The sequence below is a fragment of the Oncorhynchus nerka genome, linkage group LG20, assembly GCF_034236695.1.
Source record: "Oncorhynchus nerka isolate Pitt River linkage group LG20, Oner_Uvic_2.0, whole genome shotgun sequence".
Lineage (NCBI taxonomy): Eukaryota > Metazoa > Chordata > Actinopteri > Salmoniformes > Salmonidae > Oncorhynchus > Oncorhynchus nerka.
Window position 1 is genome coordinate 24,288,210 of NC_088415.1, and position 14,374 is coordinate 24,302,583.

Here is a 14,374-nt window from a genome sequence, read left to right on the forward strand (position 1 = left end):
CGGCCTCTTGCCTGGTGGCACCGGTGGTGTGGGAGCTGGACGCGGACATCATTAAGCATAGAGCCCACTCCCCCCAGTGTCCAGCTGGGCGCCTTTACGTTCCATCTACTTTCCGCGACCGTTTGATCTATTGGGCTCATACGTCACCCTCCTCTGGTTATCCTGGCATCAGGCAGACGGTGTGTTGCCTTAGTGGGAAGTACTGGTGGCCCACCTTGGCCAAGGACGTGAGGGTTTATGTTTCCTCCTGCTCGGTGTGCACCCAGTGCAAGGCTCCCAGGCACCTGCCCACAGGGAAATTACAACCCCTATACAACCCCTACCTGTTTCACAACGGCCGTGGTCGCACCTGTCGTTGGACTTCCTGATAGATCTTCCTCCCTCACAGGGCAACACAACAATCCTGGTTGTTGTGGATCAGTTTTCTAAGTCCTGCCGTCTCCTCCCTTTGCCCGGTCTCCCGGTCTCCCTACAGACTGCGGAGGCCCTGTTCACTCATGTCTTCCGGCACTACGGGGTGTCTCTGATCGAGGTCCCCAGTTCACGTCCGTTCATGGAACGTCTGTGGGTCTGGGTCAGCTTCACCTCGAGAGTAACGGGCAGGTAGAGAGAGTCAACCAGGATGTGGGTAAGTTTCTGCGGTCATATTGCAGCGACCGGCCGGGGGAGGTGGCATCGTTCATCCCCTGGGCAGAGATGGCCCAAAACTCACTCCGCCACTCCTCCACTAACCACTCTCCTTTCCAGTGCGTACTGGGTTATCAGCCGGTTCTGGCATCGTGGCATCAGAGCCAGATCGAAGCTCCTGCGGTGGAGGAATGGTTCAAGCGCTCGGAGGAGACCTGTGACGCTGCCCATGCGCACCTACAACGGGCCGTGAGGCGGCAAAAAGAGGGCGCTGACCGCAACCGCAGCGAGATGACTCTGATTCTCTCTTGACCGGAAACCTGCCCCTTCGCCTGCCCTGCCGGAAGCTGGAATCGCGGTTTGTGTGGCCTTTTAAAGTCCTGAGGAGACTGTACGAGCTATGTTACAGGTTACAGCTTCCCCCAGATTATCGTATTAATCCCTTGTTCCATGTGACTTAACTCAGGCCGGTGGTGGCTGGTCCACTCCAGGAAGCTGAGGCGCAGGAGGTTCCTCCGCCCCCTCTGGACATCAAGGGGCCCCGGCGTATGCTGTTCGAGCTATCCTGAACTCGAGGCGTCGGGCGAGGTGCCTTCAGTACCTCGTGGAGTGGGAGGGGTATGGTCCGGAGGAGAGATGCTGGGTGCCGGTGGAGGATGTCCCAGACCCTTTGTTGTTGCGGGATTTCCACCATTTCCATCCGGATCGCTCGGGCACCTCGTCCTCCGGGTCGTCCCCGAGGTCAGTGTCGGCGCGCGGGTGTCAAGGGGGGTACTGTCACTGACCTGGTCTAAATCCCAACTGATGTACATTTACGCCGGTCCCTCTCCTTGTACAGCAAAAATAGATAAAGTATATCAGCCCCAGTGGATTCTTTTTACATCAATCTAAAGCAAGGCATCTAGCACGTCACAGATAGTAAATTGCTGAACCGACCTACTAACCATAACGAAATGAAAAATGCGGCCGACAGAGAGCGCTGCCGTGCTTCTAACTCTTAAGAAACTTTGCCCTATTTTGTATTTTATGTGTTATTTCTTACATTATTAGCCCAGATTTTCCCGGGAAGAACTATTGGATATCAGAGTGGCGGTAACTCACCAGCACTATCAGCATTACGACCAGGAATACGACTTTCCAGAATAGGATCCTTTGTTCATACCCCTCAGGGCACTTTAACTGATTCTGGAGGCCGAACCAAAACAACGCCGGCGAAGGAAAGGTACTCGGAGTGGTCTTCTAGTCTGACTTAGGAGGCGCACACACCACCCACCGCTTCCAAGTATATTACTCACTAATGTTTTGTCTCTGGATAATACAAAATTCAAAAGGCACTTGCACATCTGAACAATCAGATGATGAAGGCCGATACGTAAGCTTATTAAATATCAGTGATACTATCAAGAGCAGTGTGCGGTTTCCTTTTTTTCTTCAGTCTCTGGATAATACAGTTGTTTCATGATCAAATAATACATTTGATTCATGACTTCTTATGGCTGCAGGGGCAGTATTGAATAGCTCGGATGAAAAGGTGCCCATTGTAAACAGCCAGCTCCTCAGTCTCAGTTGCTAATATATGCATAGTATTAGTAGTATTGGATAGAAAACACTCTAAAGTTTCCAAAACTGTCAAAATATTGTCTGTGAGTATAACAGGACTGATATTGCAGGCGAAACCCTGAGGAAAATCAAACCAGGAAGTGGCTTCTATTTTGAAAACTCCATGTTCCATAGCCTCCCTTTGCTCCATTGAAAGGAATATCAACCAGATTCCTTTTCCTATCGCTTCCTCAAGGTGTCAACGGTCTTCGGACATAGTTTCAGGCTTTTATTTTGAAAAATGAGCCAGAAGGTGGTCGCTTGAGTTTTGCTCGTGCAACAGAGTTTGGGCTGCCATTGCCTTTCCCTCTCCTACTGATAAAGACATTTGCGGTTGATATATTATCGATTATATATTTTAAAAACAACCTGAGGATTGACTATAAAAAATGTTTGACATATTTCTGTGGACATTACGGAAACTATTTGGAATTTGTCTGCGTTGTCATGACCGCTCTTTCCTGTGGATTTCTGGACATAACGCGCCAAACAAACAGAGGTATTTTGGATATAAAAATAATCTTTATGGAACAAAAGGAACATTATTTGTGTATTTGGGAGTCTCGTGAGTGAAAACATCCGAAGATCATCAAAGGTAAACAATTAATTGGATTGCTTTTCAGATTTTCGTGACAAAGCTACTTGATGCTAAGTGTACATAATGTTTTGTAGAGCGATCAATAAACTTACACAAACGCTTGGATTGCTTTCGCTGTAAAGCATATTTTCAAAATCTGCCACTACAGGTGGATTAACAAAAGGCTAAGCTGTGTTTTCCTATATTGCACTTGTGATTTCATGAATATAAATATTTGTAGTAATATTCATTGAATGTGGCGCTATGCAATTCAGCGGTTGTCGATGAAAATTATCCCGTTAAAAAAGGTGTTAAAAATATATAGCGCCTAGAGATATAGCGCCTACAGCATCTGCCTTGGCAGCAACAAATAAATGTGTATTCTGGTTTTCTGACACAACGACAACCAGAAGCTCAAATTGATTGCAAACAGAAATATTTACAGATTGGGATACCATGAAATTAAAGTTGACATACAGCTTTATTTTAAGAATGTGAAATGTCAGAATAATAGTAGAGATAATGATTTATTTCAGCTTTTATTTATTTCATCACATTCCCAGTGGGTCAGAAGTTTACATACACTCAATTAGTATTTGGTAGCATTGCCTTTAAATTGTTTAATTTGGGTCAAAGTTTTGTTTAGCCTTCCATAAGCTTCCCACAATAAGTTGGGTGAATGTTGTCCCATTCCTCCTGACAGAGCTGGTGTAACTGAGTCAGGTTTGTAAGCCTCCTTGCTCGCACACGCTTTTTCAGTTCTGCCCATAAATTTGCTATGGGATTTAGGTCAGGGCTTTGTGATGGCCACTGCAGTACCTTGACTTTGTTGTCCTTAAGCCATTTTGCCACAACTTTAGAAGTATGTTTGGGGTCATTGTCCATTTGGAAGACCCATTTGCGACCAAGCTTTAACTTCCTGACTGATGTCTGGAGATGTTGCTTCAATATATCAACACAATTTTCCTGCTCATGATGCTATCTATTTTGTGAAGTGCACCAGTCCCTCCCACAGCAAAGCTCCACCACAACATGATGCTGCCACCTCCATGCTTCACGGTTGGGATGGTGTTCTTCGGCTTACAAGCCTCCCCCTTTTTCCTCCAAACATAACGATGGTAATTATGGCCAAACAGTTCTATATTTGTTTCATCAGACCAGAGGACATTTCTCCAAAAAGTGTGATCTTTGTCCCTATGTGCAGTTGCAAATCGTTGTCTGGCTTTTTTATGGCGGTTTTGGAGCAGTGGCTTCTTCCTTGCTGTCCTTGTCGATATAGGACTCGTTTTACTATGGATATAGATATATTTGTACCCGTTTCCTCCAGCATCTTCACAAGGTCCTTTGCTGTTGTTCTGGGATTGATTTGCACTTTCCGCACCAAAGTATGTTAATTTCTAGGAGACAGAACGCATCTCCTTCCTGAGCGGTATGACGGCTGCGTGGTCCCATGGTGTTTATACTTGCGTACTATTGTGGACGTGGTACCTTCAGGCATTTGGGAATTGCTCCCAAAGATGAACCAGACTTGTGGAGGTCTACATTTTTTTCAGAGTTCTTGGCTGATTTCTTTTGATTTTCCCATGATGTCAAGCAAAGAGGCACTGAGTTTGAAGGTAGGCATTGAAATACATCCACAGGTACACCTCCAATTGACTCAAATTATGTCAATTAGCCTATCCGAAGCTTCTAAAGCCATCACATCATTTTTGGGAATTTTACAAGCTGTTTAAAGGCACAGTCAACTTATTGTATGTAAACTTCTGACCCACTGGAATTATGATACAGTGAATTATAAATGAAATAATCTGTCTGTAAACAATTGTTGGAAAAATGACTTGTGTCATGCTCAAAGTCGATGTCCTAACCGACTTGCCAAAACTATAGTTTGTTAACAAGACATTTGTGGAGTGGTTGAAAAACTAGTTTTAATCACTCCAACCTAAGTATATGTAAACTTCCGACATCAACTGTATATAATACTAGATATTAGGAGCTCATCATTTTACCAGCTGATCTTGGAACTTTGAACCTAGAATTTACCCAACGGATCTCAGTCGCCCACCCTCCAACCTTTCCTGATCCCACATGATTCACACACACACACACACACACACACACACACACACACACACACACACACACACACAAGAGGTCGACCGATCATGATTTTTCAACGCCGATACCGATTACTTTTTTTTGTAATATTGACAATTACAACAATACAGAAACACTTATTTTAACTTAATATAATACATCAATAAAATCAATTTAGCCTCAAGTAAATTTACATTTACATTTAAGTCATTTAGCAGACGAAACATGTTCAGTTTGGTTTAAATAATGCAAAAACAAAGTGTTGGAGAAGAAAGTAAAAGTGCAATATGTGCTATGTAAGAAAGCTAACGTTTCAGTTCCTTGCTCAGAACATGAGAACATATGAAAGCTGGTGGTTCCTTTTAACATGAGTCTTCAATATTCCCAGGTAAGAAGCTTTAGGTTGTAGTTATTATATGAATTATAGGACTATTTCCCTCTATACCATTTGTATTTCATTAACCTTTGACTATTGGATATTCTTATAGGCACTTTAGTATTGCCAGTGTATCAGTATAGCTTCCGTCACTAATTAGCACACGCTAACTAGCTAGCCATTTCACTTCGATTACACCATCCTCATCTCGGGAGTTGATAGGATTGAAGTCATAAACAGCGCAATGCTTGACACACAACGAAGAGCTGCTGGCAAAACGCACGAAAGTGCTGTTTGAATGAATGTTTATGCGCCTGCTTCTGCCTACCACCGCTCAGTCAGATACTTGTATGCTTGTATGCTCAGTCAGATTTTATGCAACGCAGGACACGCTAGATAATATTTAGTAATATCATCAACCATGTGTAGTTAACTAGTGATTATGATTGATAGTTTTTTATAAGATAAGTTTAATGCTAGCTAGCAACTTACCTTGGCTTACTGCATTCGCGTAACAGGCAGTCTCCTTGTGGAGTACAACAAGAGAGAGGCATGTCGTTATTGCGTTGAACTAGTTAACTGTAAGGTTGCAAGATTGGATCCCCCGAGCTGACAATGTGAAAATATGTTGTTCTGCCAATGAACAAGGCAGTTAGCCCACCGTTCCTAGGACGTCATTGAAAATAAGAATGTGTTCTTAACTGACTTGCCTAGTTAAATAAAGTTTTTTTTATTTTTTATCGGCCAATCTGCGACCAAAAATACAGATTTCCGATTGTTGTGAAAACTTGAAATCGGCCCTAATTAAATCGGCCATTCCGATTAATCGGTCGACCTCTAACAAACACACAGACACACAGACACACAGACAGACAGACAGACAGACAGACAGACAGACAGACAGACAGACAGACAGACAGACAGACACACACACACACACACACACCAGCTGATGAGTGTGTCAGTGTGCAACATCTGACACTCTCTGTATGAGGACAGATGGGAGAGAACCCTCATCAGGACAACACAGACTACTGCTGCCTTCTCCAACTGACACGACTGGAGGGAATGTGCTTTTCAAGTAACAACGATCTGGTTTGGTTTGCCAGAGTCAATTCTTTGATTTAATTGCTGATATTAAAACCTAAAACCTATTTTATTGTTTTATTTCACCTTTGTTTTACCAGGTAGGCCAGTTGAGAGCAAGTTCTCATTTACAACTGCGACCTGGCCAAGATAAAGCAAAGCAGTACGACAAAAACTACACCACAGAGTTACACATAAACAAATGTACGGTCAATAACACAATAGAAAAATCTATGTACAGTGTGTGCAAATGTAGAAGAGTAGGGAGGTAAGGCAATAAATAGGCCATAGAGGCTAAATAATGATTAATTACAATAAATAATTGCTATTTACAGATTGGCTGTATACAGATACAGTGATCGGTAAGCTTTTCTGACAGCTGATGCTTAAAGTTCGAGAGGGAGAGGGAGAGAGGGAGATATAAGACTCAGATATTTTTGCAATTCGTTCCAGTCATTGGCAGCAGAGAACTGGAAGGAATGGTGGCCAAAGGAAGTGTTGGCTTTGGGGATGACCAGTGCAATATACCTGTTGGAGCTGCAGTTTGATTAGTTGGATTCAGTTTTATGATTTAATTTATTTGGTTCTTATTGCTTCACTACTGTCTGGAACTTTAAGTCTGTGTTTGCTCTGGTGCTTTGAAAGACACAAAGAAGTAAAACGTATATAAATTCCGCAAATGTTAATAATACAATTCCAATGTCTTCATACAATACCTTGATCAGTCTCTCTATGTATATCCAGGTTGGTGGTACTGGAAAGTGGGTGTGAGGAGTGAATAAGATCTAGTATGAAGTCTGGTGGGGTTAGTGATGCTAGTGGAAGCCTGTCCCTGAGAATCAAAAATGTATGTCCTCCTAGCCTTCCTCCAGCCCATGCAAGGTAGTCTGGGTAATTATTTATGCATGTTTCTCAATCCCACACCTCGCCACACTGGTTTGGACCCGACAGGTGATGCCTGATTCCTCCCTCCCAGGCTCCCCCTCTACCCCCTCTCCATCCCCCAATCCCCTGGCCCCTGACCCCCCCTAAAACTCACTGCCTGCCACTGGTCTGAAGAAAAACTGTCAAGTAGAGCCTCCGTGTGTGGCAAAAGTTAGGAGATATCTAATCAATGGAAGATGGAATTAAAATGACGGAATTTAAAGGAGAAGGATAGGCTACAACGACCACGAGCCAACAGGTAGGTTGCTAATTAATATTCTAAATGGAGTTGTATTTGTAACTGTAGGATGAAAAAGCGAATGCACTGCAGCCTCAATTAGCCTAGCTAGCTAACGTTAGCTTAACTAGCTTCTCCCAGTTTGATGCAGTCAAGACAGGTACTATGTAATCATATTTTATGATAAATAACCTAGCTATGGCAGCTATTAGTCTACTATAGTTTGAGTTGTCTCCCTCCCTCCCTCCTTCCTGCTCCCTGTGTCACTCACTCACAGTACAGCCCCTCCCCCGCCTGCTAGAGCTGCACCTCTTTCTCCCTCCTCTCGCACTTGATCACTTCTAGATAATAAATTAGCTTAAATAATGACTTTTCTGCTGCTTCACTCGGATCGGTCCGGGTCTGGATTCAACCAGGTCTATACAGAACGGGTCTAGTTGTCCTTTGGTCTGTTCGGAACAGGTCTCTAAATTTAAAAAAACATTATGCATATCGGGTCTAGGTGGGAAAGCCCAAGGTTTATTTTCGAACAGGTCCAACTTTTTGGACCCATGAAGATCTCTACCGTCAAGTTCTAGCCCTGACCTCCCCTTTCTCAACTCTCCAAACCTCCCGTGCACTTGCTTTTCCTTGACCTGTTCAGACACTTCTTCCCTTCTATCTTGTTCGTTACCTTTCCCTTACTTATCAGCTCCCTTCCGCTTTCCTACACTCGTCCTTTTCAGCCATCTCCCTCAGTCACATAGAGATATCACGGATCTTTGACAAAATCTGCACATTGGCTAAAGAAGTGAGTTTCTGATAAAAAAAAAAAAATGTTAATGAAAAACTACAGTAAATACTACAATATACTAGTCTGCAAAAACACTACATTAATTACTAAAGTATATACTACAGTTTTCTTTTACTATATTATTTATAATATAGTTAACTGTAAATACTACAGTATATACTACAGTAATGTTCACAAAAACACTACAGTGAATTTTGTAAACATTTTTATATGGGGGACTTCAGTACAGATGAAACCACATTGGAGGCTGAGGTGGACAAACTGTCCCACTAGTTTGTTAAGGCTCCAGTGTGGGTAAATGGCTAATCATGCTGGATGGGCAGCAGAATTGATTGGGTATCAGTGTGCATGTATGTGTCTGTGTGTGAGAGACAAAGAAAGAGAGAGAGGTTTGGAGAGCAAGAGGGAACGAGAGAGAGAGAGAGTGTGTGTGTGTATGAATGTGTGTAGCAGACCGTGACAGAACATGGTGTGCCTCTGCTAGCCAAACTTATCTCCAAGATGTACTGCAAGCTGAAACTGGTGTACGGAAAAGGAAGGGGAGATCGAGAGAGAGGGAAAAGGAAGATGGGGAGAGAGAAAGCAAAGCGAGAGAGAAGGAGAGAGAGAGAGAGAGGGAAAAGGAAGATGGGGAGAGAGAAAGCAAAGTGAGAGAGGAGAGAGAGGGAAAAGGAAGATGGGGAGAGAGAAAGCAAAGCGAGAGAGAAGGAGAGAGAGGGAGTGCTGCAGCAAGATACAGAGCCCAGCTGGTACACCCAATTTACTCTCATTTGCTGTGAAATTAACTGGCAAACTTGTTTCGATCTTTTCACAAGAGAGAGAGCGAAAGAGAGAGAGAGCGAGGAAAACGGAACACAAGGATGATTCTGGGCTTGGCGCTGGAGAGAGTGAACCAGCCATCCATACACACTGGACACAATCTCTGAGAGGAGGTATTCAGTATGTGTGGGTAATCAACATAATAATGTCATAGATCAGCTGACATTGAGGAAGTTAAGACACTGCAGTGCTCCACAGGCAGCCTTTAAAAAGCCAGGTGGTAATTTAAAGGTTAGTTTAGAGTCACAGCCAATAATGTGAGAACCCTGGAAACACTGCAGGTGTACAGTGCTGTGTCAGGCCTTTGGGATGGGGCCAGGTGCTGTGTGTGTTTGAATGTGTGTGTGTGTCCCCTATCTATACCTTTAGAATACACATGGCTCTGATTACCCAGGAGTCTCTCGCTCGCTCTCTCTCTCTCTCATACAGGTGGAAGGGCAGCTCTTAACTGACTGCGTATACACAGAATTCTTAAGAGAGAGGGACAGTTTGTATAGTTCCCCACTGTACCTAATGATCTGTTACAAGAAGTGGTCAGGGTTGCAGGCTGAGAAGGTGGTGAGTGAATGTGTGTGTGTGTGTGTGTGTGTGTAAATGTGTGTGTGTGTGTGTCCAGCACCTGATGGTCTGCTGCATGAAGCGGTCAGGGTCGCTGGCTGAGAAGGTGGTGAGAGAGGTGCCAGCAGGAACACCCTCCTCAAAGCGGATGGATTTGGGGTTGGTGGGGAAGAAGGGCGGTTCGTTGATGTCTACCACAGAGATGGTGACCCCGGATGTGGACTGGAGGGACGACTGGATCCCACTGGCCAGCGGAGCCTGGTTATTGACCACCACCGTCAGCATGAAGGCCCTGTTCTGCTCAAAGTCCACCGGCTGGAGACGGAGTTGGGGGAGAGAGAGGAGAGGTGAGAGGAGGAGGCAGATAATTAGGTTAGGATTAGTAATCTCATACTCCATCAAATGGCATGATAAGAGCAATCACACATGACTGACAGAAGAAGTCTAGATAAAAAGATAAAAATAGGCATCATACAAAAAGAAGATGAGAGAGAGACAATAAGATAACACTAATAAGGGGTGTAGTCAAATAAAATGAGAAAAAGAAACAAAGCCTCTACACCAGGCCTGGGAAAAGGCCGGCCCGTGTGCCATATGCGGCCCGCGACTTGATTCAATACGGCCTGTGGAATCATGTTCAGATCATGTAAAGAATTTGCAATAGTAAAGTTTTGAAACGCGTATTTGTTATTCAAATTAAAAGCCCAATGAATACTTTCCTTTGTGTAATGATTGAACTCCCACTGCTTGTGGGACATTTATTTTGAAGGTACCTATAAATAACAACTGCACAAGGACAGACAGTGACTGACAGGCTGACAAACAAGTCACATTTACAAATAGTAGCTAGCTGGAAATTGTGCAAAAATGTGTTTTTCAAAGAAAAGGAAAGTAGACAGTGAATGTAGAGTGTTCCAGCAAGTGGTAATCAAAATCATTTTTATTGAAGTATCAGGGAATGCTTAGTGAGCAAAGAGAGCATCGCTGTCTTGAAAGACTTACAACTTGTCCTGACACTTCCAGACGAAGCATTCAGAGAAACATAGGAATATGTCTTCTGAGCAGAGGGCAAGTGCATCGAAAGAGTTGCTTTCTCAGTTGCAAAAGCAGCAAGGACATTTCACAAAACTACATTCAGCAAATGACGGAATTGCGAGAGCTAGTTATGTACTGTCCCACAAAAGTGCTAAACATAGCAAGCCATTCACTGAGGGCGAATTCATTAAAGAATGTTTAATTGACTCTGCAGCAATACTTTGCCCTGACAACAAAGAGCTGTTTGAAAATGTTTCCAGCAGTGATGCACGTGACACGGAGCCGTTGTTCATATTCTTACAAGGAATAACCACAGATTTTGAAATGACAGAGGAGCTTGCTTCAGTGCAGTCAATGAAGAGCACAACCACAGGGAAATATTTATTGGAGGAGGTTAATAAGTGTGTGGCAAAGCTGGGACTGAGTTTTGAAAAGTTTTCCAGTGTGACCACTGATGGGTGCCCAAACTTGACAGGAAAAAAATGTGGCCTTTTGAAAAGGATACAAGATCAAGTAGCTGAGCTGAACCCAGATCAGAAAATTATTTTCCTACATTGCATTATTCATCAGGAGGTGCTCTGTAAGTGTGTTCTAAAAATGAGCCATAGTGTGGATACAGTCACTAAAGTGGTAAACTTCATAAGAGACAAATGTTTAAACCACAGGCAGTTTGTCTCACTGTCAGAAGAGACAGTTGGGTCATGCAGATCATACCTACCACACAAACGTGAGATGGCTGAGTTTGGGGAAGGTGCTTTCAAGGGTGTGGGACCTGAAGTCAGAGATTAATGACGTTTTGCAAATGAAAGGAAAATGTGGATTTCCCTCAACGGCAAGATAAAGAATGGTTGGCTGATTTTTGCCTTCACCGTGGACATCTTGGCCCTCATGAATGAACTGCATTCCAAACTACAAGGGAAGGGCCTTTTTGCACATCAGATGTACAGCCTTGTCAAAGCCTTCAAGGGAAAATGACTCCTCCTGACCCAACAAGTAGAAGTCAACAACCTCACCCACCTTCCGACACTACTAGTCTTTTCCCTATCAGATGACCAGAGGGAGAAGTATACATCCCTGCTGCGTGCTTTGAACAGTGAGTTTTCTCGTCGTTTTGAGGATTTCAAAGTGTTGGAAAATGACATGCTGTTGGTTTCCTCTCCTTTCACCTTCAATGTGGATAACGCTCCCACTGACCTGCAACTAGAGCATCTTTAGTCTGATGCAGTGATTGGAGAACTATTTAAAACAATGTCACTGACGCGGTTCTATGCATCTCGATGAACAAAACTTCCCAAAGATTAGGAGTCATGCTCAGAAGATGTTTGTACTGTTTGGGTCAACCTATGTATGTGAACAGACATTTTCAGTGATGAAATATACCAAGTCAAGGCACAGATCATCTCTTACTGACTCTCACCTCTCAGCAATCCTGCTCATAGCGACGTCAGAAACCATACCTGACTTCACTGCTCTAGTCAATGCCCATCAGAGACGTCACTCCTCACACTGATTGAGTAGTTTAAATGTAATGTTGAGCTCTCTCTCTTTGTGTTATTGTGCATAGCCGTTAACAAGAGTTCTGTCCGTGGTGCTGAATGCAAAGTGTACTTTTCCCTCTGTGTAGTTCATTGCATGTTTAATAATGAAAATACCATTCTATAGTTTTCATTTAATAAGGAAAATAATAGAACATGGATCTTGTTTATTTCTGTGCATGTTAAAAAAGTAAAATAGGTAGCATTTCTGGATGTGATTTACAGTAGATATATCTGTCAACACAGTCATACACATGATGAAAAATCCTACAATATGATTCTGGCCCGTGATGGCAAAAATATATTATAATGTGGCCCACCATGGAAAATAATTGCCCATGCCTGCCCTACACTATGGTTAGAAGAAATAGATGGGAGAGAAATAACAAGAGAGAGATCAAACTCACAGTGATATCTAACTCCCCCATTCCCAGAACACTTAAACATTCTCCTCCAGTTCCTCTGTCCCTCTATCCTCCACCTGCAGCTCTTGAGAGAGAGAGCGAGAGCAGAGCTGAGCCCTATTGACGATAAAGGAAGTAATGAACAGCCCTGGTGCTGAGCAGCGCTAGCTCTGCGCTAGCTAGGATGAATTGGAACAGCGTTATCACTAAACTTAGAGGGACCTCTGCACCCCTACCTGTAATTACCCTGCTAACACTGAGTGAGTTAGGCAGGTCTTAAACAATTCATGGACCGGCTGCCGTTGGGGCTGGCGCTCCCTGTTAAATTCACACTGGGTAAACTCCCCTCCCCTCACCGTGTGTGTATGTTTGCGTGAGTGGGAATGTGTGTGTGTGTGTGTGTGCGTACGTGCTCATGTGTGTGTGTTGGCTAGCTCCAGCCACCTACAAGGCGGTCTGCCGTGTGAGCCTAAAACGAAGTGACAGCTCTGGGCTGGCTTAATGACAACAACACAATTAGATTCAGGTAACCTCCAGAAACACACACAACAAATATGTTAGGTATTGCATGCTGCTGGCTGGCTCTGAGTACAGTTAGCGATCCAGTTGATGATTAGCACCCGGAGGCCGGTGTCTGCTGGTGACAGTAATGATTTGGAGCACATCTGTGTGTTGCTTCGCCTTAGTGTTCGTGTTAACGGACGCGGTAGGCGACGATATAAAAGCATTCATAATAAAGCAGCCAGAGTGATGAGGGGATTGGATCTGACAGATGCTATCGTGGTGTGTGCGTGCGTGCGTGCCTGCGTGTACTGATAATGAGAAGAGGAGGCTGGTGTTGATGTGCCCTGTCTGTCTGTGTCTGTGTCTGTGTCTGTGTCTGTGTGTGTGTGTGTGTGTGTGTGTGTGTGTGTGTGTGTGTGTGTGTGTGTGTGTGTGTGAGTGAACCAGTGATGTACTGGGGCCCTATCAGAAGGCTGAACGTGCTTGGAGCTCTTTGATCCATAGCCAGTGGTGCAGTGCTCCCTCTCCACCTCCCCTCTTTTCTTTTTGTCCTCTCTGACTGCTCTTCCGCCTCTCTCTATCGAACCGCTTCCCTTCCCCAGCTCCCTCTACTCCTCCCTTCCCCTTCCTTCCTTCTCCATCCTCCTCCTATCACCTTATCCTCCCCTTCTCATTTCCTTTCCTCTCTCTGGCATGTAGTCACCCCTGTCATTTCCTATGCTCATCACACACTTCAATTTACATATCCTAATGACTTAAAGACGAATGTGTGTGTGGATGTTTGTGTGGGTAAGTACACGCGTATGTGTGTGCATGTTTGTCTGTATGTGTTTGTGTGATGCCTCTGTTTTAATCCAGGATTTAAAATGTATGCGTGTTGGTTCCCTAGACAGTTCTCTAATTGTGCAGGTTAAGACCTCGGTCCATGTTTATAGAGCAGCCATGGTCCCAGGTGGGCCGTCTCAGTAAACTTGTGAGAGATGTCAGTGTGTTCTGCTGATGTGCCTCCACTAGCAGCCAGAGAGGCCCCCTCGGTAAATACATACTACATCAATTCAGATGTTTCCCTGCTACCTACGCGTTACAGTTTTTCTGATGTGAAACCGATTAGAGTTGGTAGCCATTCCGGCTTTGGTGCCCAGAGAGACTCAAAGCCTATTCCACAGACAGTGGAATAGGGAAATGAAGGGGAGGAGACAGGT

General features: G+C 44.1%; 1 protein-coding gene across 1 annotated transcript in view; it reads right to left on the bottom strand.

The window, feature by feature from the left end:
* The window catches only part of LOC115102119 (cadherin-4-like), a 555,321-nt gene that overhangs the window by 38,154 nt on the left and 502,793 nt on the right, over positions 1 to 14,374 (bottom strand). The window contains exon 11 of the mRNA XM_029621715.2: positions 9,756 to 10,009. Coding sequence (XP_029477575.2) covers positions 9,756 to 10,009 — 254 coding nt within the window. The remainder of the gene's footprint in view (positions 1 to 9,755; positions 10,010 to 14,374) is intronic.